Raw genomic sequence first — 24,059 nt, forward strand, 5'->3', positions numbered from 1 at the left:
GTGAGAGGCGTAAGAAGTCTTGTTTTTGTGGCTGTACAAGACCTTCAACTGATGGAGACTAAGGTAATTACTAAGAGGAAAGCATGTTTCCATCAGCTGTAAGTTTCACTCCTGAGATGATCCTAATATTATGTGTAGGGGTCATTTCTTGGATTAATCTGTAAAAACTGTGCCTTTTAGCTTAGAGGAACCGTAAGAATTTAGGACCAAACTAATTATAATAAGCTGCTTTTCCAGCATTTTATTTGTTAATTTATAAGACAATCAATATCAGTAAAGGAACTCAGTAGTACAAGTTTCTTATATATGGTTGATAGTTTTCTCGAATGGCATTGTTTGACACCAACTATGGTAGAGAAGCATGGACTTGAACAAGTTCATTTTGACTTGACTACACCTTGGAGATGGGAAGTCCTCGCATATGGTCTTATACAACTTTGACGAGGCCAATATGTGCTAAAGAAGGAAGCCCACTTGGCCAAAAACAAGTATATTAACTAAAAAGGCCCACTTCTATTAGTACTTGTTCTAATAACTTAAGAATTTGATGTGCACAATTTATATATTTTGTGGCATACATTTTCAACAGTGTTGTAAACCAGAGGATTTTGAGTTTGTTCTCATTAACTAAGATTGTGGATGCCTCATGAAATAACCCCTTACTCAGAATGATCTGATTAGCAGAATTATTATCAACATGGTCCTCTATTTCCTTGTTGTAATTGAGACTTGGTTGTCCAATTTGGCCATCTATTTGACATTAAGAGACTCAAATGTTGAATAATGATTAAAAACATTGAGTACAGAAGTCAGTTAATGGCTTAATGCTGGGATCTAGATTTTACACGACTTGAAGTAGGTTAAGCCCTGCAATAATTTTGTGTTCTGAGATAAAAGTTTTAGCAGGTGGAATTGATAGCTTTGACAGTCAAGCAGGAGAAACAGTCCCTTAACACCAACCTACAACCCTATAACTTTCAAGGTTGGAGACTTCGAAAAAGAAAAAAACTTAATGATTTTTCTAGAATCTGGGAGCCGCTCAAACTCCACTCCAGGTTGATAAATTGTTTATAATAGTTTCTCAAGTCTTTAAAATAGTGACAAAGGACGAGATTTGAAAATTAGAAAATTCGTCTCTATAAAATTTCTAAAAAATGTCAAAAGTTTCTAAAAAATTTCAACTGATCGTGGTGCTATAGTGCTATTATAATTCAAAATTTCAAGATACTAATATACACTAAAAATTACTAAAGAATATTGGCATTAAACTATATTAGAAAATGACATTATGGTCCGTTTGAATTGAAGGGAAAGAGAGTAAAGTAAAATAGATTTAGCACAAAATTAGCATATTTTTAGCTAACACTACTCTACTCCCCTCCACTCTCCTCCCTTCCCCCCTCCTTCCAAACAGTCAATTAACACCAACCTACAACCCTATAACTTTCAAGGTTGGAGACTTCGAAAAAGAAAAAAACTTAATGATTTTTCTAGAATCTGAGAGCTACTCAAACTCCACTCCAAGTTGATAAATTGTTTATAAAAGTTTCTCAAGTCCTTAAAACAGTGACAAAGGACGAGATTTGAAAATTAGAAAATCCGTCTCTATAAAGTTTCTAAAAAATGTCAGAAATTTCTAAAAAATGTCGGTTGATCGTGGTGCTATGGTGCTATTATAATTCAAAATTTCAAGATACTAATATACACTAAAAATTACTAAATAATATTGGCATTAAACCATATTAGAAAATGACATTATGGTCCGTTTGAATTGAAGGGAAGGAGAGTAAAGTAGAATAGATTTAGCACAAAATTAACATATTTTTAGTTAACACTACTCTACTCCCCTCCACTCCCCTTCCTTCCCCCCTCTATTCAAACAGTCAATTAACACCAACCTACAATCCTATAACTTTCAAGGTTGGAGACTTCGAAAAAGAAAAAAACTTAATGATCTTTCTAGAATCTGAGAGCTGCTCAAACTTCACTCCAAGTTGATAAATTGTTTATAAAAGTTTCTCAAGTCCTTAAAACAATGACAAAGGACGAGATTTGAAAATTAGAAAATCTGTCTCTATAGAGTTTCTAAAAAATGTCAGAAGTTTCTAAAAAATGTCGGTGCTATGGTGCTATTATAATTCAAAATTTCAAGATACTAATATACACTAAAAATTACTAAATAATATTGGCATTAAACCATATTAGAAAATGACATTATGGTCCGTTTAAATTGAAAGGAATGAGAGTAAAGTAAAATAAATTTAACACAAAATTAGCATATTTTTAGCTAACACTACTCTACTCCCCTCCACTCTCCTTCCTTTCCCCCCTCCATCCAAACAGTCAATTATATATAGCTACTTCAAGACTTGAATTTTTTTTTTTTTTTTTTTTAAATACTACCTTGTATAATGCATACTATCAAATTTTTTATAGAAAAATACTAGATTAGCCCATCGTCAAATAAAGAACAGTTAGATAAATTAGTTCATGGTCACTTCCGATGATCCCGTAGATTTTGTAGCAATAGTTTCAAAACAAAATATTCAAGAAGTTTTAACTTCAAATGACCTAACTTGGTAGATGTAGAGCTTCATCCTACGTAAGTAGTTTAACTTAAAAAGTGTTTCATGTAATTGCACATGGTGGTGGTGGTGGATGTAAAGTTTCATCCACCCTTAACTTCTTTTCAGGGATGAAAATCTAGGGGTTTATCTGAAAATAAGTGTTTCATGCTCATTACATACGGATTTGGTTGGTAAAGATAACAAAATGTCGACTAAATTAAACGGACAAAAATGTCTCTTAATGACAAAATCACTCTAATTCTGACAGGTAGGAACAAAATAGGAGGAATGTTTAAATAAACAAGTTCTCCATAAACAGCGAGCAACAAAATCTCAGAGCCACCAAAAAAAACAAGAAAGTTAAAGCTAAAGGGCAATTTCAGAATCCTTCATTCAGGCTCCAACTAGTTCAGCAGGGGCTTCAGCCATTGTCTCGTCAACAGGCCTATCCACCTTGACACCAACATCCTCTGAATAGTCACCATGAACCTGCATAGACAAACCACAGTGGACACATTTACATGAGTGCTTCAAAAGATCCTAAAACACAAAGGAGGCATATCAAGATGTCAAATATTGACACTTGAAAATGATCAAAAATTTCAGAAAGAGATAATAAACTGGATAGACAGGCATCAAAGTTGCTTGATGAAGGCAACTTAATTAAAAAAAAAAAAAAAAAACTAACAGGGTGAGCATAAGTAAATCTGATCATCCTGAAAAATCAGAAACTAAATTTAGGCGTGGCTTAGGCATTGGATTTGTCTGGGGCATGAAGTAATTGATTTCAGAAACAAAGCCATACACAAATGCCAAAGCTCTAATGGTTAAACTGGTATAATGTTTATGCACACAAAGAAAGAGAGGAAGGTAGAGGGACTTGCCTCCATCAACTTTCCAAGGTCAAATTTTGGAGCTTTCAAGATTTTAACCTTCCGGATAAATACATTTTGTAGAGGGTAGATGCTTGAGGTTGCCTTTTCGATATCCTTGCCAATTGACTCAGGAATGAACTTCTTCACCAATTCCTTCAGATCACAAGATGATGCCGAGTTGATCATGATCTCCCTCATCTTGCGGCGGATCTAGCAGATCACAAGCAACATTATTTGTTAAACGGTGGTACAATTTATATTAGAATGCAGCAATTTAAAAAGATGAAACAATCATCAAAATACTTTGCTGTTCAACCTAGTGAAGTTCACGAACAATCTTAGTTTGGAGAGAAGGCATTGGACAACGAACTATTTAGGATGTAAAGCCAATGATAAAGCATCATTTGGCTCAATTAATTTATCTGTTATATTCTCCACATCTACACTATTCAAGCAGTTTAAAAAATATAAAATAACTTGAAAAGAAAAAAAATTCTCTTGTTTAGGTCATTGAAGTTGGAAAACATTTTAATTAGATACTATTACGCGTGCACACACACTAGAACAAATCAGTGGTCACATATAGTACACAGCCATCTTTGCTCAAATTGCTAATTAATTTCTATAAAACAATTTCTTTTAGTTAAATAACAGTATACAAACCTGTCTAATTTGGCTAGACTGGGCATAACAGGTCCTCTTGACTTGGTTTTGGCGCCTCTTGGTGAATCCAATGCAGAACATCCTCAAGGTGTAATTGTCTGTAGTCTTCACATCCACATGAGCTTCAATCAATGTCTGCCATTTCCTCACCAAAGACCTCAACTTGTCTGTTGTAAAATCCATTCCCTGAAATGTTTTATAAAGTAAGAACATAACAGAAATGACAGATTTTTCATTAGAAACATTCCTGTTTTATAAAGTACAAACATAGCAGAAGTGACTGATTTTTCATAAGAATCATAGCATCAACAATGTTGGAAGCAGATGAAACCATTTAAATTCCACACACCCAGAAATTTGTCAGAACATTCCTCCCTTGAACATCTTCAGCTCTCAATCTGATCTTCCTGTAAGCATGCTCCTCATCATCCTGAAGGTCAGCCAATGATATCTCAAAGACTCTGTGTTTGAGTCCTTCTGAAGCAATCTGTTAGGAGACAAAGCAGAGGTCATATTGTATGCACGAACACATAAAAATCTGGAAAATATTAGATACATTAAAATTTCCAGGTTGTGGAAGAAGTATAGCCTTGGTTCAATGGCAAGTGCATTCCACCAAAAGGAATGGTTGCAGGTTCGAGCCCAGGAATTTGCCTCCCCAAAAAACTATTGTGAGTATGGCTGCCTACCAATAACCTCTCCCAAACCCATCAAAAGTGGGAGATTTTTGCATTGGGTACACCCTTTTTTTAATTAACAACAAAATAAATGCAACAAAACAATCACTGCCGTCACATTAATGAACAGCAGCACATAGATCTATTGACTTCGTCTCATAATTTTATAAACTTTTGTATGACACACAAAACTAAAAACCATAAAAAAAATAAAAAAATAAAAAAAAACACAAGGTTCTCACCACCAAAATTGTAGTCAAAGACTGTAGAACTAAACAAGCAAAATAAAATTATAAAAACTAAACACCTAATATGGGTAATAAAGGGCAGGAAAGAATTAGAACAAGCTCTTCAAAAAGAATGAAAAGCAGGCCATGCTAAAGCAATCTTGCCACTACAATCAATACTTCCATAAACTAGATCTCATACTTTCATCCACCTTACAATGAGAAAGGAATGCGGGTTGGTTCACAAACTTGAAACCCTCACAAAAGATTTGAACATCGTTTGTCATGATACTTTGAATGCAAAATGCACATGTTCCAACAACAATCCGTAACCAAACAACAGATTTCAAAGTCGCTTATGACACAGAATGTCATTTGGCCACACCAAAGCAGCTCCTATCCATTAAATCCAACCGGATCATCTTATAAACAAAGAAGGGTTAAAATTAAACAACAATTACCATCCAAACCACTATAAGAACCCATCTAGATTAGCTTTAACCAATCACATCAACCAATCAAGCAAGCAACAACAAACAAACAAACAAAAAAAAAAAAAAAACCAATATTTTAGCTGCAGAGAAAGCTGACAACAAAACAGAAATGGAAACAACAAAAACCCCAGATACAAATTTTAAATTGGTTTCTAATCCCACAGTTTCTCGTTAACCAAACACAGCATAAGATCAATAAAACAATAATAAATAAAACCCACAAAAAGATTTTAAAAAAAAAAAAGAAAAAAAAGAGCCAACCTTAGTTCCCTGAGTACGAGTGACGAGGGTTTTGCCAACGTTTTTGACAGTGAACACTGATGGGGCCTTGATGTCATACCAGTCCTTCTTTGCAAAAGGATCAGCTCTGTAATACCCACACACAAAAACAAATATACACATATTCAAAATCAATAACAACATCGAAAATGAAAAAAACAAAGAAAACCCAGATCTGAAAAACAAAAATTGAATGCAAAAACGTAAGAAAGACTCACGCTTTCTTCTTGCCTCCCTTCTTTCCCTTGGAAATCCTCTTGTTCTTGCTGCCAAATACAACACGTTAATATTAGCCCCTCACAAATGCGTGAATTCTCAGTGCAAACATGAATATGAGAGTGAGAGTGAGAGAGAGAGAGAGAGAGAGTACCCGACGGCCATGATTGGATGAGCGGAGAGGAGGAGAGTGAGAGAGAGAGCACCAGACGGCTATGGAGGCAAAACAAAAAATGAATGTTTTGAGAGAGCAAAACCCTAATTTTGGATGAGGGATTTATATGGGGGTGTGTGCTTTGGGTTGTTGTACACTCAGGTTGGGTGTGTCGTTTTGGTGATATTAATTTAGACTATACAAGGGTAATTTTGAGATATTGGTATATCCAGTTGATGCAAGGACTGTTATTGGTTTATATAAACAGATGTCGTTCTGTTCTCACCTTGAAAAATCATAGCCTTCTTACTTCTTAAGGCTTTTAAATTTTATTTTTTTATTTTTATAAACCTTTTCTTTTTTGCTCTGTTTGTTTAGATAGTTTTTCACATTTTGCAATATTTGGTAACATAAAAAAAAATTAGTTAGTGGAAAACTATTTTCTTGTTAACAGAAAACCTTAACAAAATAAGGCTTATTTTCTATTAGTTGTGTAGGGAAGAGGTTTATAAGACCCAAATGATTGGTTTTTAGGGCCCAAATGACATTGGTTCATGGGCTAAAATAAGTCCAATACGTGCTTATTTAAGAATAAAGCTTTCCTAAAAGATCCATACCTCGAATCATGGACCAAATGGTGCATCATTATGGATCCGCTGGTAAATTCACCGAGGACCCCATCCGAAGTCATAATCTTCACCGAGCTAGCAAAGCCAATGCACCTACCGAGCTTCTAAGGATGAATTTTGAAACTTATAAGATTATTTAAGGACACCTTCTAAAACTTCTTGATAAATCTATAGTCACCTGCCTAGCACATTTGCACTTAATGATGGATAATTGATCATAATAAAAGAAGTCCCAAAAGTTCCATTCATCATGACATTGAGGAAGGCAAAGAGACTGACGGGACAGAAAGCTGCCCAACTATACAAGACAACTCATGCCGGAGAAGAAAACAGGGCAATTATAAGGAATGATAAAGGTGAAGAAGAAGACACGAGAAATAAGAGTGAGAGAATTTATAAAAAAGAAAAGTAGATTGTTCTAGAGAAGAGCCTGTAACACTATCCCCAAAAAAAAAAAAAAAAAAAAAAAAAAAAAAAAAAAAAAAACACTAATGAATATACCTTTTTACGTGGTTTTTACGTATATTTTTGTGGTTCTTGTTTAAATCTCCCATTGTGGATTGTTGTTAACTCATAACATAAATCATTGTGATCCTAAGCCAAGTTTAACCAATTTTGGGCCGCATAGGTTGTTTTCTTGAAACCTTAAGACTTATTTTCTATAGGTTGTTTTCCAAAAAAAAAAAAATTTATTGGAAAACAATCTCTCTCTCTCTCTCTCTCTCTCTCTCTCTCTCTCTCTCTTCATTTTGCTTTTTCTCTTTTCTCTCACCCTCACTATCACTCCCTTTGGTCTATTATCTTCTCTCTTTTCTCCCTGTTTCTCTTCCCCTCTGTAACACAATTCTAAGAATTTCAAGCTTCACTTTCTTTTTTCTTTAAGCAATTTTTTGGCTGTATGGATTCTAGCATGGAAAGTTGCAGATGTTAAAACTCTTTCGCACATAAAAGTGAAAAAAAAAAATAAAGAAGAATGAAGGAAGTAAAAGACAAAAATCTACTAACATAGTGCCTATATGGCTCTAAATTGCTTTTACATAGGGCAATCCTTACAATAAATTAATAATGTTGTTACAGAGAACAGTATAATGAATGATAATTTTTTAGGGGAATTGCATCTTGTCGCCATATTATCATATTAATATTATGAAGTGAGTTGCAATATTTTCCTAAAACTTCAACACTAAGCCATTGATTTCTTTAAACTATTGGATCAATTGTCATCTATCCCTATCTTGTGTATGGGCTAGTGTTAGTGCAAAACACAATGATAATGGAAATAACATAAAGAGAAGCTAAATAGTACTTCTGAATATTATTAATTTAAAAAGAAAAATTACACAACACTATTTGGACTAAGACGCGGCACTCGCTCTCTTTAAGGAGATTTAAGCCCTTGGTTGGCTAAACTTTATGAACGATGCAGGAGATTCAAGCCCTTGGTTGGCTAAACTTTGTAACCAGTGCAGACCGTCTCTGACTTGTCTCCCTCATGATACAACAGCCTAACAAGTGTCGTATGGCTAGAATTTCCACCCTTCACCTCCCCCTTGTGCACATATCTAGCCCAATATTTAAGTCAATTCATATTAGCCTATTAATCACCACAATTAAAAAGAATAAAATAGTTTCATTCCTTTTCAATGTGAGATTAAACATTTTCACTAACTCCTTATCTTTCATATTCACTCCCATATCTTCACATTTATGTTGTAACATTTATTCATTTTAATTATTTAATATTAAAATGCTCCAACAGCTAGCATTGTAGATACATTATGAATCATTATGTACAGTATTTTTTGAGTAATTTGTGATTGTTTTAGTCCTACAAAGTGATCAATTATATTTTTTATGTACATTACTGTCCGTATATGAGCAAGATGAGTGGTAGAGATCATACAAATTGGACAACTAATTTTGATTGTATATATTGTCAAAATTTTAGTTTGAAAACCAAATTCGTTCTTGGTAAATTTTTTTTTTTTTTTAAAATATTGATTACATTTGTTGAGTTTACACAATACACGTGTTTTAAATTATACAAGAAATATTATAAAAAAAAAATTGTGTATACCAAACACTAGAAAACGTTCTCAAGCTTATTTTCAAAGTCGTTACCAAATATAACATTTTTTCAAGAAAAGTTGTTGTTGAAACAAATAAACCGTTATAGTTGTTTGGGTTCTAGTTTTTTCTTTCTTTCTTTTTTCTCCTTTTTTTTCTTTTTGGTTGAGAAACATGCAAAAAAAAGTCTCCTATGATTTTCGATTTTTGTGTAAATAATATGAGCCGAACGCAGGTGAAAATAATATGAACCTGTGTTATTGAATAAGCACCTGTATTGTTTATATTTACATATGTTTAATGATTTACAAATGTCTTCCTTCACTCTAATTAATATACTACTTGATCCTTGATGTCATATCTTGCATGTCCTTAGTTGGTTTTTTCATAAGGGATTGTATGCGCATCAACCCTAAGGCTAAGGGTTGGCCCGCCTTTATGGCATGTTTGGAAGTTTAGGCCTCGTTTGGGAGGAGGGAATGAGATGGAATAGAAAGGAATTAAAAGAATCATTTTAGAATATTTTTTCATTCTCTTGTTTGGGAGTTTTAATGGAGGGAATGGAAAGCTCATTCCCTTGTTTGGAAGTTTAAGTGAGAGGAAATTGAATGGGTAGGAGGGAACACTCATTCCTCTCCATTCCCTTAAAATCTCAAATTTTCATTCCCCCAAAAATTGAGAGGAATTGGAGGGAATGGAATTAGATTTAATGATTTTTTTTTACTAAAATTTCCAAAATACCCCTATATATTCAACTCTTTATTTTAAAATAGGAGTTTAATAGTAATATTATCATAAATTGATTCCATTCCATTCCCTCCTTGTTGCTCCTAAACAAGATTATTTACATTCTATTAATTTTCATTCCTTTCCATTCCTTTATTTTAAAACATCCAATCAAGGTTACTTAATTCCATTCTATTCAATTATTTTCTATTCATTTCTCTTACTTAAATACATTCAATTCTATTTCATTCCTTTCCATTCCCTTATAATCATTCAATTCCATTTCATTTCACTCCCTTATGAACACCCAAACGGAGCCTTGGAGAGGGAGGAGGGTAAAGGGGAGTAGAGTAGAGGGGGATGGTTATCCTCCACCTTATTTGAATATTTTTAAAATTAGTAAAGGGAAGGGAGTAATTAGCCATTCATCTTATTTGGATGTTTTAAAAATTAGAATGGAAAGGAGAAGAAATTATTTAAATAGACAAATTTACCCCTATTTGAAAATGAACTTGCAACATTGGTCTATGGTTAATTTGTTAAATTATACAATTATGACTATAGCATGTAATATTTTTTTTGATAATTTTTTTTTTTTTCTGATGTGAATTAAATATTTAACATTAGTCTACGATTAAATATTTTTTCTGTTTTTTTTTTTTTTTTTTTAACTATAAAAACCCATCTTTAATTGATAATAATTAAAATAAGAAAAAAAAATGTTTAGTTTGTTTGTTTATTGAAAAAATCACCAAAATATTGAATTTAGTTGTTGCAGAAAAGAGACACCACTTCACATTAAACCAAAACAATAACTTCCATCAATTCAAATTCCTTGGTTTTCTCACTACCCAAACAATGGGAAAGGGTGGGGAAATCACGCAATCAAACTCAAATGACTTTTGTCTTCTTCATACACAACAAGCAGACAATGTTGAAGGAAAAGACAAAAGACAACAAACAAATTCAGAAAAAGATAATACTGACGCACTGATTGGTTATTAAGAAAATACTGGAGAAAAAAAAAACTCAATTTTCTTCCAATTTCAAGTTGAGCAGTGATTTCTGGTTATTTTAGCTAAAACAAACAAAAACAAAACAACAAAATTCTAAACAAAGCTGAGAGAGCTTGAAAGAAATTTGTGGGTTACAGGTTTTTTTTTTTTTTTTTTTAATATTACAAAACATTGTAATTTTATTAATATAATAAGGGTAAATTAGGTAATTTATTTGGTCAATAATTTATGTACTCTACTCTTCTTCCAAATCTCTCCAATTTGGGGAAATTAAAAATGAGGGGTTAGAGGTAGTTAAAACCTCTCCAAATACCTCCCCCTTCTTCCTTAAAAATCTTCCAAATAAGGTAATTGAATTACTCTCCCTCCCTTTACTCTACTCCCCCTCCTTTTTTAAACTTCCAAACAGGCCATTAAGGTCTTAACTGAGAAAACCTCATTGCAGGTGTCAACTTTAGCAACCCTTATTTGCATAGACATTAACATGTTTATCTCCTTCAATTTAGTTATAAGTTGTTAATGACTAAAAAAGGTATGAAAATCTTAATCATTTCTTTCCAATAATAAATGGTGTTGATATTGAACTCATCAGTCCTTCACAGTTCACAGAGTCACATTAAAAGTAAAGTAAAGTAGGGTTTTTAGTCAATACACTTTATAGTGCCTAAGGCCCGTTTAGTTGGAGATAGTATCATTGTTTAAAATTAGGTAAAAATTGTGGTTTAAAAAGTATTGTGAAAACACGTGTTTACAGTATTTATAAAGCAAAAAATGTGTTTGGTACCATGTTTCAAATAACATGTTTTACTGTGTAAAAAAACAAAATAATGTGTTTTTTTTTTTTAAAAGCTGACAAGCGGACCCCTTAATTGGAATTGAAGAAGGAAGCTTCATGGGTTGTCTAATGAAGTAGACCCCATGTTTTTCAAAATATTTACAAAAGTGTCATTAAGCAACGTTGTTTGAAATCTGAAAGCTGGTAAGAGGAGTTTTCCAAATTCAATGTTTAAGCACCCTAAAATGAACAACATAACTCAAAATACTCTTAAAAAAACCCTTATAAAACGCGTTGTTTTTTTCTTTTAGAACAATAGTTTTCAGTGTTTAAACACTGAAAACTGTTGTTTGGAATTACATAATTTTTGTAATACACATACAAGTTTTTAAAATATTTTAATTTGCATTTTAAATTGTTTTATGTTTTGGTCTTTTATTTTACTGTACATTGTATAATTATAACATGTATAAATAAAATAAAAAAGGGTGAATTTTATTCACGTATCTTAAGGTTTGGACTAATGTCAACTGTAGGGTCACAATTTGTAACCCACGCCCTAAGGATATAGGATATAGGCTCAATGAGCCCAATACAATAAATTTGTAGAGAGTGGGTGCAAGAGCTGGGTTTTTGATTGATTAAACAACGGCTAGTAAGGATTTCAAAGATTAATAAGCATGAAACACACGTAAAAATTGATGAACTGGTTTTCCGAGGAGGTGTATTATTAAGATCCAAAACCCAGAACTGAATGCTAATACAGGTTTAAATACTACAATTGTACTTTTCTATTTTTTTTCCGATCCCCTTTTCATGGGAGATCTTTTACATTATATAGTTCCTTCCAGACCACCTTGGTCGTACATTTGTTAATTATCTAAGCCTTCACCTGAGTGCACGTCCCATGAGACATATTCTTTGGCTCTTTGTGAATGGTGGTTGATGTGCATGAAATATATACAATAAAGTACTCACATATCAACATATTTAGTCTTATTTTTATGTTATTTTGTGACTGATTATATAATATATTTGTGTTGCAGGTAACAAGGGCTTTACATGCAAAGTGGGGTTAGGCCAATTGAATCAAGCCAACTTACAAACAGCCAGGCATGATGAAGTTAAAGAAAGCCAACCTAATTAAATTTAAGTCCAATTGGAGTAAGGAATTAAAAGAAATTTGCACCAAATTCAAGTTCAATTCGGATTAGGATTCTAGCCTGCACATCAGTTAGTATTTTTGACATAACTTTAAGCTCAGATGTCCAATCGAGATGATTCAAATAGAGATGGAAAGTTAACTTAAAGGGCTACAATTTTGTGGTTACCAAAAGTCTGAATTTTGACGTTAAATGGGCCAAAATCTCCAGTTAAGTGAAGCCTAAAAATCTAAGATTTTTTCCAAACGGGAATTCAACTTGTAATAAGATTCCTTAACCTATTTAAAGGCTCTTTAGGGCAAAATTCAGAGAGGGGGGGTGAAGGCTAGTGCTAGGGCTGAGGCCTGAATACAGAGAGTGTGGCTAGTTCTTTGGTTTTCTTCCATGACAGTTAGTTTTATTTTATTTGTTTAGTTTAATGTTTAGTATTTTATTTTTGTGTTTTCTTTCAATTACTATGAGTAGCTAAATATATAATTAGGGTTGAGGATGAAACCTTGTTAAGGATTATTAGTAATATTTATGTGATTTGATTTTTCCCACAATAGTTGTTCTTTAATAATTTAAATTATTCTTACTTCATATCAATTGACTAAGATGAGATTCTTGATATGAGTTCAATCATGTTTTTCTCATGATTTAGGATTTGTCTTAATTAATTGAATGCTTAGTTTATTAATTCTTGATTATAATATTGGATATCGTTTGTGATTTGTCAGTCAATGGATACAATTTATGATTTGATTTTTAGAATTAGACATATTTTGTAATTTGTTTGACTATGGATACAATTGATGATTTGATTTTATACTTAAGAAGCGAAGAAGAACATGCTTTAGATTTTTAAACATAAGTTTTAATGATAATATTTTCCATGATAGCAAGATTGATTTTTAGATTATCATCTAGTGGTTGGGAAAAATTAATGATCATAAATATATGCTGATATGACTTACATCTAGTGATTGATTTTTTTTATTTTTTTTTTTTACAAATGAAGGTATTCAAATCTCTTTGAGTATTTGATTATTCTCTTAAGTATATGCAGTCCTCTATCTCACAAGCACTAGGTTATTATAAGAAGAAATCTCATGGGGTGGCTTCAAGATACTGGTAAGAGATTTCAAACCTATGATCTTATAGATATCATGATAATTTAGGATTAAAAAAAAAAAAAAAAAAAAAAAAGAAGCCTTAGTCTTATATTATCAGGGCTAAGGTGGGGGAAAGCCTTTTTTCCAATCCACGCCGAGGACCACCTTATCCTCGGCCTGACAAAGGTGATTTTGGGGAGAGACTAACCCCAAAGTAAGCTGTCACTCTCACATTTAATGTATTCAACTAACCCCCCTGGCCACATTGATGGAGAGGTAACCCCTTGGCAGGATAACGTTGATCAGAGTGAACCACTTAAGTACCGATAAGGCCTCTGATGGGACGGACGGCCAGAAGAAAGGCAAATAGATGATCAACAGATGGAAGGAGGGGATAGGAAGATGAAAACTATAAAAGAAAAGCTAGTAAAGTAAAAAGAGGGGGGAAAAAAAGAGAGAGAACAATCAGGCCTCTTCGGCCACATGCCGAGGAGCATTCCCCTATTTGTAAAGAAACTCTTAGCATTTTTTATAAGAAAAGTTCATGCATGGTGATCGACGGCCAGCACCTAAACCTCTCAACCCACTCTCTATAAATTTATTGTTTGGGCTTATTGGGCTGAAAACCCATCACTCAGGGTCAACCCAAATTGAGTCCTTACATTTGGTATAGTCTAAACATGGACCAAGACCAATTAAAGATTCACAATTCAGGCAGGTTAACTTCAATTTTGTCATTTTGTATAGTATAATTTGCCCTATCCTCCATTAAAATTTAATCATGGTTTTTGAGTGAAGTTGTAGTGTGCATTTTGTGTTAGAATCTCTTTCCCTCTCCATTGTGTGTGTGTGTGTGTGTGTGTGTGTGTGTGTGTGTGTGTGTGTGTGTTTGTTTGTTTCTAAAATAAAAAATAAAAAGAATGAGTAAGGGGTTGTTTGGGTTAAAAAAAATGTTCACTCATCACTCATCACTCAAATATCATCAATCATCACTCTATAACTCATCACTTATCACTGAAAATACCACAACTTCCTAAGGTGGTATGTTTGGTACTTGTTTCCAACTTCTGATAACTCAAAATTTTTTACTTTTTATGGGATCCATGGATTGACTTGGTGCAGCTTTTACTTCTTAATTTTTTTCCCCTTCAACCCCCAATACCCAAACTCACCGAACCTATGTTTATTTTCCTTCTCCTCTTTCTTTATTCTATCCCCCACTTTCCTAACTAACCAAGCACATCCAAATATCATGATTGCATCAATACAGCACAAAGGACTTTCACCACAGGGATCGAAGCAAAAGCAACCATCAATTGAAATAAAGGTTATGATGGACCTCTGTGGTAGGCGAAGGGCTTTGATGGACCTCCAGGTGAAAAACCTCGAGATCAACTCCATTCCAACGAACTAGATTCTGTAGTAATTGGTTTGGATGCCAAGAAAATACAGAGAAAATGAGAGGAACGTAATGTTTAATTGTGAATTCTATAAGATAGGATTTGTTTGGTTGCCGAGAAAAACAAAGAAAAATGAATGAGAGAGAAGAATGATTAACGTTGATCTGAGCTTTGGCTGGATTCCATTAGGCTTAGTGGGAAGTTGCAGGTATTGTATCTTAGTCAATTGCAGAGGCTTTTTTGTGTTTGGAGTAGTGGTGGTATGAAATTGGAGTGATCTTGCTAAATCCTGATGAAGAGAGCCGTTGCTTCTTCCATCAAAAGTTGAGCCTGGTGTGACTTCTCTCTGACCGTGGGTCCCAGCAATGTGTGTTTATTTATTAAAATGCCAAGAAAACTTAGTTTCCATTACTTGACATCACCCAAAGTGTGTTTTCAGTTTTACTAACTCATCACTCAAAAATCAGATAATTGAGTGATGGAAACAAAAATTGAAAACAAATCCAAACACACCCTTCTGCCGTGGGACCCACTAATTTTGAGTTATGGGTGATGAAAACAGAGTGATGAGTGATAGAAAACATGAAATCTAAACACCCCCTAATTGTCCAACATTATTTAAGATAGTGTGTTGTGTATAGTATAACTTATCCCACCATCCTTTAAAAGTTACTATGACTTTTAAGTGAAATTGTGATGTGACTTTGTGTTATAATATTTTTACCTCTCCCTTGTGTGTGTTTGTTTTTCAAAGAAAAAAAAAAAAAAAAAAAAAAAACCTTCAACCAATCTAATAATTAAAAAAAAAAAAAAAAAAAAAGAAAAAGGGATAGGATGATGCCATTTTTTTCAAAGACAAGACAGCCGTTATGACCCACGGCCAAAAGTCTGAGAGAAAGAAGAAAGACACAGCAAACCGACTCAAGTACTCATCCATTATTCACTTCCTCTAGAAGACAAGAGGAAATTCCAAGGAATTATTAAGCATGGTAAATGCAAGGCATCTATCAGATGGAAGAAGAGAAACGTGGGTGTATATATAAGTGTCTTAGCATTTAATCAAACTATTTTATTTAACATTTTTTACTTATGAGATACTCCGAAAACCGTATGAACTAATAAGGGGATGAATCGAACTAGAGAATTTTTAGTTGATTAATGTTTATTACACACAAATTGTTTTACACAGTTTTACACAAACTCTAAAAAACAATTGAAACTTAACTTAAAGTCACAATTTTCAGATAAAAAATTAACCATTTTGTATTTACGAGTTACTACACATCCTTCAACTTATTAACTTCATCATCGAAGTGTCCCCAAAGAAACAAGATACATGCCTTTTTACAATATTACGTTATTTAAATATATATATTTTTTTTAGAAGGACGTTATTTAAATATTAATCACACACTCTTGGATAAAAAGGTTGATTGCGAAAGATACAATGATACATACGTCTATTTCATTCCATATTGGTGTGGGCCTTTATTTCATAGAATTTTAGGTGTACCACCAGCTTTACCCAATGTTTATAACAAAAAGAAAAATTAATGATTATGACAATACGATTAAGTTTTAGGTGTGCCACCAGCTTTACCCAATGTTTGCAATAGTGTTACTAAAACATCTCGGTATTGTATAGCCCACAACTACCAGTGAGTTGACTAGAGCAACACTTTCCATTACATTATTGCAGTCAGCAAAACGTTTCTATTATAAAACATCCTAGAGTGAGAATTAAGACTCATCCAATCTAATTATAAAAAGCAAAAGAAAGAAAAGAAACACCCACACTTTCATGCAGCACTGAAATGTAATCATGGAATAAGACAAAAAAGTACTGAATTATTACCGAAAAAAGAAAGGAAAAATTACAATTTAAAGACTAACAATTAGCTTTTTATAATTTCAACCCATTTAAGTGGAAGGATACTATATTTAAGTTTTCATATGGATTGAGAATTTAATCTTTAGCTTTTCAAACTGTAAGTTCTAATTGGTTACTTTTTAAACCATAAGATTTAATTTCACTTAAAATAAAAAGAATTCATCTCACAAATTAAAATTTTATTTTTTATTTAATAAAGTTTCACCTCAAAGGTTACATTGATTACAGCTTTAAATTGATAATATTTAATCTAATGCATAAAGTAGATTAATTTCATGTGAAGAACAATCTAATAAATACCTAATACAAGAGAAATCAACATGAAATTAATTAGTCTTTTGGAGGAATACTTTCTATATATCATATATCTCCCTCCATTCATGGATTAGTATAATGAGGCATTGGCGGGGGTTGTGAAAAGTGCCATTTTTTTGGCGGCGGCGGCGGTGGCGGCGGCGGCGGCGGAGGAGGAGGAGGTGGGGGTGGTGGTGGTGGTGGTGGTGGTGGTGGCGGTGGACTTCTAACTGAGCAGCCAAATGCACCACAGTCAAGGAGGAGGAGGTGGGGGTGGGGGTGGTGGTGGTGGTGGTGGTGGCGGTGAACTTCTAACTGAGCAGCCAAATGCACCACAGTCAACAGGATGCGCATAGAAAGAAAGACATTCCTCTGGTGACCTTTGCAATGGCCTATCTGGAATACAATTCTTCTTGTCATCTTTGTCAGGCAGCTTCAAGCACACGGGTGGTTCACCACAGAAATAGTTATATGAGTAGGTAAAGTTCTCCAACTTAGGCAGCATGCATATACTCGGTGGAATCACACCTGACAACTTGTTATGCGCCACATCCAATTGCTCCAAGCTCTTCATTTTCCCTATTGATTCAGGCAAAGCACCAACCAACTCGTTAAAGCTCACATCAAACACTGTCACTTTGTCTAGTAACCCTATCTCTGGGGGCACACACCCTTTTAATCCACTGTTCATTAGTATAATCTCTTGCAAAGTGTCCTTCATGTTCGACAAACTCGAAGGCAAGCAACCATTAAGGTTGTTGTTGGCAAAAACAATCACTGAAACTGTAGAGTTGCCTATGTTTTCAGGTAAAGATGTTTGGAACTTGTTGTTGTTGATGAACAAAGCATCGAGTTTCAAGTCGAAAAGGCGTGAAGGGATGCTTCCTTGGAATTCATTGAATCGGATATCAAGGAATATGAGTGAAGGAATGTAAAGAACAACTGAAGGGAATGGACCAGAAAATTGGTTATTACTAATGTCAAGCTCATGGAGAAGGTGAAGGTAGCGAAAGCAATCAGGGATAGTGCCATAGAAGCGGTTGGAGTTTATGTGGAAGAAAGCAAGGTCAGTCAAGAGGCCAAGTTCTTCTGGTAGTGTACCGGCTATGTCAGCATGGTTTAGATCTATTCCAGCCACTGTAATAACGTGAGGGTCATCTGGGGCTGGCGCACAGGTCACACCTGTGTAATTGCAGACGTTTGGGCCACACCAATTTAAGGTAGAGTTTTTGGGGTCAGAGGTGATTGAGTGTTTCCATGCTTGGAGGGCCGTATAAGCCTTTAGGAGTCTTGGGTTTGGGAGTGGTGGTTGTGGTGGTGGAAAGTTTGAAGCTTGGTGAGAGGGCTTGGAGAGGAATATGAGAGAGAAGATGCCCCAAAGGGCTAGAGTGAGAAGTGGGTTAGTCTTCATTTTGAAAAATATGCCATGTATTGGTATTGGGTTGTTCATTCTTGTTTGATGTTTGAGACAATTAGACCCTGATTTATAGAAGGGTAAAGAAGAAGTTTTGATGGTGATAGCGATTCATAGCATAAGATATGGTGTGTAAGTTAAAAAGGTTAATCAAACTTTGACAATATCTCAGTTTTCATTTTCCTTGTGATTAGTTTGTAGGTAGAGTGAGGTATTGCAATTATTGGAGTACAGAAGTACTAATATGTTTTATATTTGAATTTGACTCATTATTAAGAAGGTGAGACGAATGTTCACATTTCACACTTCCTCTCTCTATATATTTTATAAGCATTTCTTCTTTTGCATGGTTCACTGTAATGCACCAGCATGGCCTTTGTTTCTCGTGGAAAGTTGGAATGGAGTTCGGTAGCTGATCTTACCAAAAACACGGTTCTTAAACCCGTTCGGTTTATTATATTGATTCAACTCAAGGCTGGATTGTTCAACAAATTATAACATATATTTTGCAGCTATAAAAGTAATTGTAATTTTTCAAAGTGGGATCATTTAACAAAGATATTGGATGGTGTCCCTAGTCTCAATTCAAATAGTTTCCTAGGACCCAAGACAAGGTCATGAAAATGGCAGGCATCAGAATACAGAAGTAAAATTTGTTAGACATATCTTTTTTTTTAAAAAAGAGTTAGACATATCTTAAATGCCGGTGCTTTCAACAATGAATTGGGAAATGAATCTTAGGTTGATTTGTCAATCATCAGATGGGACTTAAGTTTTAACCAATGGGACCCCCATGCAGTAGCTGAAGGCCTGAAGGGGATACGTTCGGATCTTGTTTGGTTATCCAAAAGGCTCACCATCTTAAACTATGAAAGTCATGAAAAATATATATATCATGTCATGGTTGTTGGAGATTCATAATGAGACTATGATCTCACAACAGAAATGAGCTATAATTTATTATTGCATGTCCATTACTATTATTATTATTATTATTATTATTTTTAGTCATATATTGCACCCATTGACGCAGTAAATGGTTCTAAAAATTCAGAAAAACATTTTCTATTACAACTTGGATTTGTTTATTTCATAGTTGGTTGGATTAAGCATACTTTTGAAGAGCAAGGAAGGCTGCAATGAGAAAGTTAGCAGTCTTTTCAATCTGAACCTATCAAATTAAACCATTGACTTTGTGTAGTGTTTTGATTCTTGTGAACCCAAACCGACATTTTAAATTCACCATGGAGACATTGACCCGATGGAAGGTTTTAGTATTACAGCAGTTGGCTTATGAATGTTTGACAAACCTAAATACGTTCGTTTAAATGAACACTTTATTTATTTGTTTATTTGTTAAAAGTTGGTTAAAGTAATCAGTAAATAAGTTTTAAAAATCGTCCAATTAAAAAAAAGAAAAAAAAAGAAATGCCAACATATATATATATATATATTTCATGAAAGAAATGCCTACATATACTTTTTTTTGATGAACTAATGCTTACATACACATTCTCTTGTAATGTTCCCAAATTTAATAAAGAGGTTCCATGAAAAAGCAAAAAGGGAGAGCCAATTTTGAAAACATTTGAATGCGTGTATTTTACACCATTTATTTTATTCCAAGCAAACATTATATATACTTGAGATCATAGACTGAGTTAAGTCACCTAGCAGAGCAGGTAGACTTTAGTAAGAGCTACAATGTGACTCGGTTGCGTGGTCTATTCAAACATGCTTGAATTAACACAATTTTCTTTTTCTTGTGATCTAAAATTCAATTAATTAGAACCCACTTGAGAGTTGAAATTTGTGAGAGAGAGAGAGAGAGAGATATGAAGTCAATGATATAATAGAAAATTGTACCACACAGCGCACTGAGAGAGAATTTAAACGAGCCTAGCTAGAAATCATAGAAATTGTATTTGCATTTCCAAGTTTCCAACTCTAGACAAATGTAAAGAATGAAGTTTCGGCCTAAGAAGAAGCCAGTCATGCAGTTCTAGCAAAATATGAAACTTTTATATGAGCCTAAATAATGCAGCCATGCTTAACGGCAAGTTAGCTGAAACATAAGCATTCCCAAGACAAGGAGGAGTCACTCTAAAAATGTAATAGTCAATTTAAAAGAATGTTTACATTTACAATACAAAACATTACATCAGTTTCTAGAATGTCGTTTCCTAAAGTCCATAGTACCAAACTCTTAAGACCAAATCACTTAATTAAGCAAGAATAGGTCAGCAATTGTCAACAACAACCTTGTACACCGTCATAGATGTGGATTAAAAACACGATGTTGAAAAAATAGAAAGAAACTTAAGAAAAATGAGGTAATTAGATTTTGAAACTCAGCAAAGCAGAGCACTTAACATGAATTTGATTGGTCACAGACGGAAAAAAGTAATAGTGCCAATTAAAGCCAAAAGGGTTAGTAATAGGTTCCCTCAGTGGACCTTTTTCTGCTTATTTTGCTTGTAATCAGCACAAAGAAAGAAAGAAGAAAGAAGGAAGGAAAAAAAAAAAATCCAAAAAGAATATGCCGGATGACTAGATGAGCATTATTAGTAATTTTTTGAATGATTAAGTTTGGCTACAATTCTCATTGAAAAAATTCACATAATTATATTTTTTGAAAATCTAACTTTTAAATTACATATTCATTATCTTCTTCATACACATCAAATTTTGTGCTAATCGGATTTTATTTATTGCTCAATCCATAAACTTATTTGTTATGCATATATAATTTTAGACTACAATTTTTTTTTTAAAAAATTTAAACATTTGATTGATGATATAGTTATTTGTCTTTAATTTTATGGAAATTTAGCATGTATGAATGATATAAGAAGAAAATATAATTTAATGATAGATTTGTCAAAATTCATATCTAATAAAATGATATTGAATGGAGTTGTAGAACTATGAATTCACTTCCAAGTTTATTGCCAAATTCTGTCACTCTCTGAAAGGAAAAAAATATAAAAAAATATGAACTATGAATTTCTTCTCCAAAATGCCATATATATATATATATATATATACATATACACACTGCATTGGTGTATCTAGAAAATTTGGGCTTATTTTCGCTTTTCTTGTGCACAAAAATAAAACTCCCCCTTTTTTGTAGTACATTAAACAATTAAGCAATTAGAAGAAAAAAAAAAAAATCCAAACGCACTCTATTAATAGGTGTGAATTTTCCCATTGTACTAATTGATGACCTTTTTTTTTTTTTTTTTTGTGGGTGTTTCAGTATTTAATTTTTTTTTTTAACTTTATCTTTTTTTGAGAGATGATTTCAATCGGTTAAGCTAATTGAAACTCACATTCAAAACTTTATTTTATAACATTAAAAGATAAATGAAAGTAAAAGATTATATCTTTTTTCGTTTGATCAAATAAAAGCCTATATCTTAGGTTTTTATAATGGACAATGCTTTCTCCCAAATAAAACCATTCACGTGTTAATTAGGATTAAAACACCTCATTAAAACTATATGATAGAATTTTAAAATAAGTGCTAACAAAAAATTACATGAAATTATCATGATAAAGATAAATATATATATATATATATAAGCTATAGTAGGAATAGAAATAGATTTTAAAAATAAATACAACTTAAAACTATTAAAATACTATAGCTAAACATATGATTTACAAATATGATTTATTTATTTATTTGAGGTAAAAGATTTATAAATCTTAGTGTATGAGAATTGTAGCCGCACATAATGCAGATTACATGCTCGTTTAAATAATATACGTGGTTACGTTAATGGATTTTGAGTTGTCATTGAGGAATTTTGCTTCGAAATGGCTTAAAATTAAACACTTTCATTTTATAATTTCAGTTTACTTGTAAAGTGAGTGAAATTACAACGAAAGCCTTACAAACAAAAATGAGGCCTTGCAGTTCCTCGAGGTGACGACTTATCACACATGAATTTCTTTGGCCCAATTATTTGGTTGCAGCGTTGGGTTGCCTCTTGTACCTCCCAATCGGCTATTCCTGTCTCTTGCTTGTCACACGTGAATTGGTCCTCAGGGCCTTTGCTTTCTTCTTCTTAGTAATAGTCATTTAATTAAAAGAAAAAAAATCATTTGAATTTGACTTAATGGATTAAGGTCCTTATTAGTTTATTATTATTGTTATTAAAGTAATTTCTAATCCTGGTTTTATTTTGTTTCAAAGTGATTTGTGATCAACCATGGCAATTCTACTTAAATGTGACCATAATACCTTTTTTTTTTTTTTTTTGAGAAACCACCCTTGGAAAGAAGGGAGGCCATAATATGCAATTTCTAGTATATAAAAGATTAACATATATTTGTCATTTTTCATGATGATGCAATTTCTAGTGATGAAGTGTGAATTCCTCAGCCAATGCGTGTAGACAGAAACGATCTCCGACCTCCTGCAAGTATGTACCCTCGAATGTGGTCACCGGTGTGGTGCCTGCCACAACTTCTCCAATGCCAAAGTCAGTATTGGAAATTATTTAAGAAAGAGCAATGTAGTGTATCAGAGAAATTTTACAGTAATTATCTCAATGTGCACACCTCTTTTTCTTGGCCATGTGGGGGGCTTTATATATGTTGTTGGAGTCTCTAGCCGTTGGGCAATTAAAGTGGTTCTTAAGTAACGTTTTCTGGCCTCATCATGTTGCTTTTAATTTTATCCCAACGGTCTGTACAACTGGTTTTGTAACCGTCCAGGGCGTTTATTGGCAGCATTGAATGAAGTGCTTAATCCTCGTCAGTGAACTGGTAACTCGTCAGTGTAAATCCATCTCATCGGACCAGTTTTCCTCGTCTATGCATGATTTCGTCAGTCCCATCATCTAGTATATAAAAGATTAACATATATTTGTCATTTTCCATGATTTCTTCATTTGGGTCTAATTTCGTGACTTCAATAATAGTTGTAACAAAAATTGTTGGCATCATAAAAGCTAGGAATGGCAAAATGCCCTCGTCATATATATATAAATAGGTGCCCCTAGTTATTATATATCATGAGTGATACAGAAATAGATACAATTTCAAGATTGTTTGTGAATACATTATCATATTTAAGTTTGATTAGTTTAATAGTTGAGACTTAAGCCTGTATTTAATGTTAGGAATCCTAGGCTAGGATAACTTTAATTGTCTATTAATGAATATAGATATTTTTTGTTGTCAAAGTTCAAATTATTTGTAAATAGTTTAATTTGTTTACAAGGCCCTTTAATTGAATTATAAAAAGTAAAACTCCCTAATTAAGACAGATGAAATCCATTGTCTACAATGGGGATAACAAAAACAGATAGCAAAAATATTGACCGCTTTACTTATTTTTTCTCGATTTGTCTCGCTTGGGTTTTCCTTATCTTGAATAGGTTTTGCTTGCCCCATCCTGAAAGTATATATACACATATATTTGA

At 33.2% G+C, this 24,059-nt stretch overlaps 2 protein-coding genes across 2 annotated transcripts; both read right to left on the bottom strand.

Annotated features, from left to right (window-relative positions):
• Positions 1-2,710: 2,710 nt before the first annotated feature.
• Positions 2,711-6,267, bottom strand: LOC111998449 (small ribosomal subunit protein eS1). The gene is made up of 7 exons (XM_024030546.2): positions 6,153-6,267; positions 6,001-6,048; positions 5,765-5,870; positions 4,455-4,592; positions 4,106-4,291; positions 3,452-3,652; positions 2,711-3,056 (listed from the first exon to the last, which is right to left on the bottom strand). Exons 1-7 carry the CDS (start codon positions 6,161-6,163, stop codon positions 2,961-2,963), a joined length of 786 nt encoding a protein of 261 aa, XP_023886314.2. The 5' UTR covers positions 6,164-6,267; the 3' UTR covers positions 2,711-2,960.
• A 10,810-nt stretch (positions 6,268-17,077) lies between these two features.
• LOC111998453 (leucine-rich repeat extensin-like protein 6) lies at positions 17,078-18,676 on the bottom strand. The gene is given in 2 exon segments (XM_024030549.2): positions 17,078-17,441; positions 17,443-18,676. Coding segments are annotated over 2 exon segments (1,365 nt in total). The 5' UTR covers positions 18,658-18,676; the 3' UTR covers positions 17,078-17,291.
• Positions 18,677-24,059: the final 5,383 nt, after the last annotated feature.

This window comes from Quercus suber, unplaced genomic scaffold (genome assembly GCF_002906115.3).
Source record: "Quercus suber isolate HL8 unplaced genomic scaffold, Cork oak 2.0 scaffold_3B, whole genome shotgun sequence".
NCBI classification, from domain to species: Eukaryota; Viridiplantae; Streptophyta; class Magnoliopsida; order Fagales; family Fagaceae; genus Quercus; species Quercus suber.